Source organism: Octopus bimaculoides, chromosome 19 (assembly GCF_001194135.2).
Source record: "Octopus bimaculoides isolate UCB-OBI-ISO-001 chromosome 19, ASM119413v2, whole genome shotgun sequence".
Lineage (NCBI taxonomy): Eukaryota > Metazoa > Mollusca > Cephalopoda > Octopoda > Octopodidae > Octopus > Octopus bimaculoides.
Window position 1 is genome coordinate 35986677 of NC_068999.1, and position 5977 is coordinate 35992653.

The 5977-nt window shown below is 37.2% G+C and overlaps 1 protein-coding gene across 1 annotated transcript in view; it reads right to left on the bottom strand.

Annotated features, from left to right (window-relative positions):
• The window catches only part of LOC106876634 (delta and Notch-like epidermal growth factor-related receptor), a 557360-nt gene that overhangs the window by 105474 nt on the left and 445909 nt on the right, over positions 1-5977 (bottom strand). The window contains exon 6 of the mRNA XM_014925248.2: positions 3285-3427. Coding sequence (XP_014780734.2) covers positions 3285-3427 — 143 coding nt within the window. The remainder of the gene's footprint in view (positions 1-3284; positions 3428-5977) is intronic.

Below are 5977 nucleotides of genomic sequence, written 5' to 3' on the forward strand. Positions count from 1 at the left end.
TATTATTATTATTATTATTATTATTATTATTATTATTATTATTATTATTATTATTATTATTATTATTATTATTATTTTTATTATTATTATTATTATTATTATTATTATCATCATCATCATCATCATCATCATCATTATGCTTATTATTGCTATTGTTATTCTTTGGGAAATCTGGAATCAGATATATGGTCGAAGACCTTACGTCGTTTTAGGGGTTCAGTGCGGCCTATCTGAATTTCACTTTACATATTTAAGCTGGCGAGGTTTTAGTTGAGGAAGATTTGGTTGTTATTTTCAAATGGTCGATCAACCACATAATAGTAACCTCACTGTCTCGATTTAATATAAAGTAAAATTTACTGAAGAAGGAAATGGCCTGTCTTTGACACTTCCTGTCAACAACTGACATTTTGACACTTCCTGTCAATATGTCAGACTATGTCCACATTAACGATATATTACAGATTAATACGGTTTCTTGTTTTATCGCCTCTGGCAAAACTGCAAAGTACGTAAATAAGTATGATACGTCTGTAAGGTTGTATCCCATCCTGTGAGGTTGTAGAAGTCTACCCAAGAAGATTTTCCTATTTGTGGGTGGTAGAATTCATGCGTCACCCTTGAAACATAATTATCTGTCTAGTGGGTGCCATTAATGAAATACACTCTATTACAAAACATTCATGACAGGTCTGTCGTCTACGGAGAACTTCCACCCGTCTGCCTTGAAGCCTTCATAGAGATAAAAGGTCAAGAAAAATAACCTTCCTCTTCCTAATCTAGTCATAAAAAAACAACACCTGGAGGCCAGGTACATCGCGAATTTATGAAAAAGCCTGTATGCCTGTATGTGGTTTCGCAACTTGCTAGAAATAGAAGATAAATCAACGTAAAATACACTATCAGCTCAAAAATAGATATACAGTACCTGAGTGAGATACGAAACGTTACGACAAGAAGAATTTGGGGTTAAATGCACTGATCAATAACCAAAGTGCTTCTGAGACCAGAGTAGCAATTTTCAACTAATTTTAGGTCGCTGATAATGGATATCAAGGTTAAAACTGTCTGTTAGCTCTACTTTTCAAGATACACGTACATGTTACAATAGGTTCCAACAGGATTGCTGCAGTATGTTTCTTACCTCACTCACAGTCCCACTGCCTTTCATTAGTGTTCCAGCAGTCATAGGAGGTCGTTGTGCTGTGCAAGTTTATATACTGAGGTGGAAGGCAAGTGGCTTACCTAGTCAAACACTTCTTAAACTTATAATAAATATTCATTGAGCAAGCTGTTAATATGCATGTGTGGCATTTTATATTAATTTTATTTTTCTACTGAACGATATAAATACTTTTGCTAATGATAAATTTAGGATAAATTTATGAACGAATTTTCTGTTTATCTGCTGTTGTTTTCTTCTTTAAAATGCCTTGCACTTGTGTGAATAAAGAAGACAACTTCTGCTACATTTGTGGTGAGGTGATCTTTGCGTCGCAGAAGCGCCCTATAACTGCTATGCTCAGAAAGATGTATCACCTATATTTTGGATGTAATATTGGCGATCAGGATAAGAAGTGGGCTCCTCACATGTGCTGCAACACTTACGCTACTAGCTTTCGCCAATAGTTGAACAGAAAGAAGAAAGGTAAGTCATTTGCTGTGCCAATGACGTGGCAAGTGCCAACGGACCATACCAACAATTGTTATTTCTGCATGGTACCTCCAGTAAAAAAAAAGGGCTTGTCAAAGAAGAAAGAGTCCATTGAATATCCAAACATTCCATTAGCTATTCGCCAAGTTCTACGTGAAAGAGCTCTAAGTGTTCCTGATGCACTAATTTCGATATTCTTCGAGTCAGAGGAAGAAAGCGGTGAGGGGAAAGCAGAGAAGGATTATAGTGCTGGACTACAGAAGGACCCAAAGTTTGATGAAACACACTCCTCTAGACCACATCTCCATGCCCTTGTCAATGATCTACAGCTACTTGAGAGTAATGCAGAGCTACTAGGCTCTCATCTTCAACAGTGGATTCTCCTAATAGTTGCTAATGTGAAGATTTCAAAATTTCATGACCGTCAGCAGCAGTTCAGCAATTTCTTCATAATGGAACGTGATTTCTTGGCCTGCAACAATATTAATGGTCTCATGGAAGCACTTGATATTGAACACAAACCAAGTCACTGAAGGTTGTTCAGAGATTCATGAAAACCATGCCTGAAAGGTGTCTGTTGCAAATTAGCAATAGAGAACCTTCAGTTCCTGTGGGCTATGTATCATATATGAAAGAAACTTATGAGAATATAAGCTTATGTTGCAATGCATAAAATATAGTGAACATCAATGGCAGCTCTGTGATGGCTTAAAGGTTGCTGCTTTCGTGATGAGCTTGCAGGACGGATACAGCAAGTACTACTGCTCTCTGTGTGAATGGGACAGAATCCTAGAATGTCAGTGTGTGTCATTGTATCTGAGTATGTTCCCCGAAACGCTTGACAAATTGCATTGGTTGCTTGCAGCTCCGTAGCTTAGAGGTTCGGCAAAACAGATCCGAAAGAAAAAGAAATTAACTCTTAATAAAATAAGTACAGTTGTATATTTGTTGGACTAAAACTATTGAAGGCTCTGCCCTGGCATGACTGTTGCCCAATGATTGCAGCAGGAAAAACATAGATAAAAGATAGAGACACAGGGACACGTAGACAGCGAAACAAAACAAAAGAGGACTATGATGGTAATAATGTATAAAATCTCAGTGTAACCGTACACTGATGTATATGCAAATAGACATACACAAGCTACAAAGTTAGAGAGAGACGGGGTGGAGAGAAAGATATAGCTGGCTACATAGACGGAGGGATAGATAGATAGATAGATAGATAGATAGATGGATGGATAGACGGTCGGTCACACAGACAGACAGACAGACAGTGGGACAGAGAAACAGACAGACAGACAATCGGACAGACAAACAGTCGGACAGATAGACGGTCAGACAGACAGACAGACAGACAGAAAGACAGACAAGCAGATAGATAGATACATATATATATACATAGATAGAAGAACGGCGAAAAAGAGATAAATGATGTTAATACTCAATATAGTCGACACACTTTTATCTCATTCCCAGACACATATCAATACACACACACACACACGCACACACATACATACACACACGCACACATACAAACAGACAAATAAAAGGGAAATACAGAGAGAAAGAGATAAAGAGATCAAGGATAGGAGGAAAATGGTATTAATAAAGAATGAAATCTCACTTTAATCTCGCACAAATCTCCTTTGTGTCCGTCTTTACAATGACATTTGAAACCGTTCAGTAAATCTTCACATTTTCCGCCATGCTGGCATGGATTAGATTCACATTCGTCGATCTGAATTTCACAGTGGTAACCATGGTAACCTGTTAATTACAAACATGTAATGTATGATATATAAGTGTATGTGTACGTTAGTATATGTTTGTATATATGTGTGTGCCTGTATGTGTGTGCATGTGTATCTGCACGCGTGTGTGTGTGTGTGTATCTGCGCGCGCGCTCGCGTGTGTGTGTGTGTGCGTGTGCGTGTGCGGTGTGTGTATGCGCGCGTCAAACACAAATCCATTCCTCACTATGTCGATTTCAATATTATTCTCCAAAAATTTTAACTCTTTCTATATCAGATTTTAAACAATTTTAGATGGAATTTTTGGTATCTATCAACATTGATAATTTCACTTAATTCATGTTTTTTCTTCTTTTTTTTTTTCCAATACATTATATTATATACATATACGATAAAATAATATCATGCGTGCCGCAGTCAAATTGGAAATATACTGCTGCGCTTATGATGAAAACTGAGGCAGAAACACGTGTCTACAACAGTTGTCCAGACAATCAATCTTCTCAATTGTATCACAATTTCGAACACTTCGTAATTATTAATTTTTATATTTCCTTCTAAATCATTGTAGGTCGCAAATGTTTACTATTCCCTCTACGGGAATATAATTTCTATAAATCAAAGATACACACATACACACACACACACACACACACACACACACACATACACACACACGCATGCACACATACACACACATATAAATATATATATATATACATACGAACACACATGCGTGTTACCAATACAAAAATTATTTGTGATTTGTTGCTAAAATATGTTGATTCCATCTTGTTAATTTAAAAAACTTTCTACACACACACACACACACATATATAGTTACGCTGTCGTCGGTTTGCCATCGTCTGCAATCCAGCATTGGCTTAAGTGGCCTAAACTTCGAAGCCACTGTTGTCAATATTCTTTTTTAAGAGGAAATTCATACTCTACAAAACTATATCTATTTCTTTATTGCCCACAAGGGGCTAAACATAGAGGGGGCAAACAAGGATAGCCAAAGGGATTAAGTCGATTATATCGACCCCAGCGTTCAACTGGTACTTATTTAATCGACCCCGAAAGGATGAAAGGCAAAGTCGACCTCGGTGGAATTTGAACTCAGAACGTAACGGCAGATGAAATACCGCTAAGCGTTTCGCCCGGCCTGCTAATGATTCTGCCAGCGCGCCGCCATTCTCTAGAAAATTATATCAATGTAAAATTGCTTTTATTATAAATAAAAATGATGCGGTGAGCTGGCAGAATCGTTAGCACGCCGGGCAAAATGCTTTCGTCTGTCCTAACGTTTTGAGGTCAAATATCGCAAAAGTCGACTTTGCCCTTCATTCTTTCAGGATCGATAAATTAAGTACCGGTTGAAGACTTATCCCTTCCTCCTTGTGGAGGCGCAATGGCCCCGTGGTTAAGGCAGTGGACTCGCGGTCATAGGATCGTGGTTTCGATTCCCAGACCGGGCGTTGTGAGTGTTTATTGAGCGAAAACACCTAAAGCTCCATGAGGCTCGGCAGGGGATGGTGGCGAACCCTGCTGTACTCTTCCACCACAACTTTCAGTCTTTCTTACTGTTTCTGTTGTGCCTGTAATTCAAAGGGTCAGCCTTGTCTCACTGTGTGTCACACTGAATCTCCCCGAGAACTACGTTAAGGGTACACGTGTCTGTGAAGTGCTCAGCCACTTGCACGTTAATTTCACGAGCAGGCTGTTCCGTTGATCGGATCAACTGGAACCCTCGACGTCGTAAGCGACGGAGTGCCCACACACATCCCTTCCCCCACGAACTTGCTGGCATTGTACCAAAAACAAACACTAACTTTAAAAACAAACATTAACTTTATATATACACGTGCGCGTGCGGTTGTGTATGTGAATTTGTGTGTGTGTGAACATACATACACACACAAGATAGCTTTCTGTACAGCTTCCAAATTTTACTACTTGACATGGTAGTAGATATTTAACCACGCACAGGCATGGAACACTGAACCATGCGTTTAAAAGGCAAATACTCTTAGCAACAGTTTTACTATTGATTGATGTATGAGGCTGTGATTATTAGCTCATTCAAAATATGCTGCTAACATTTTAATCTGTTCGTTGCTGGCCATTACCTAGAACCCGTAAAATGATGGATTTAAATTACAACCTATAATTACATTTCTGAACACAAATTTATATAATTTTAATAATGTTATAGAATATCATTAATCAATAATATTAATGATCTATTACTGAATTCTATATTATTTATTTGTTTTCAATTACTTTCCATTATTTATGTTGGAGATCATCTTTATTTTCATAGATATTTGTCATTAAAAGAAGCCTCATAATAGAATAGAAGTTTTTTTTAAATAATTTTTAAACATATTAGTGAAAAATGAGTTGGCATTCGTCTATAATGGAATATTATTTTAAATTATTATCTTAAGAAATTTTAGAAGAATTAGTTTAAATTATTATGAATGCAAAATACACGCAAGTTATGACTTGTCTTATTCAATGCAAGCCTATATATATATATATATATATATATATATATATATAT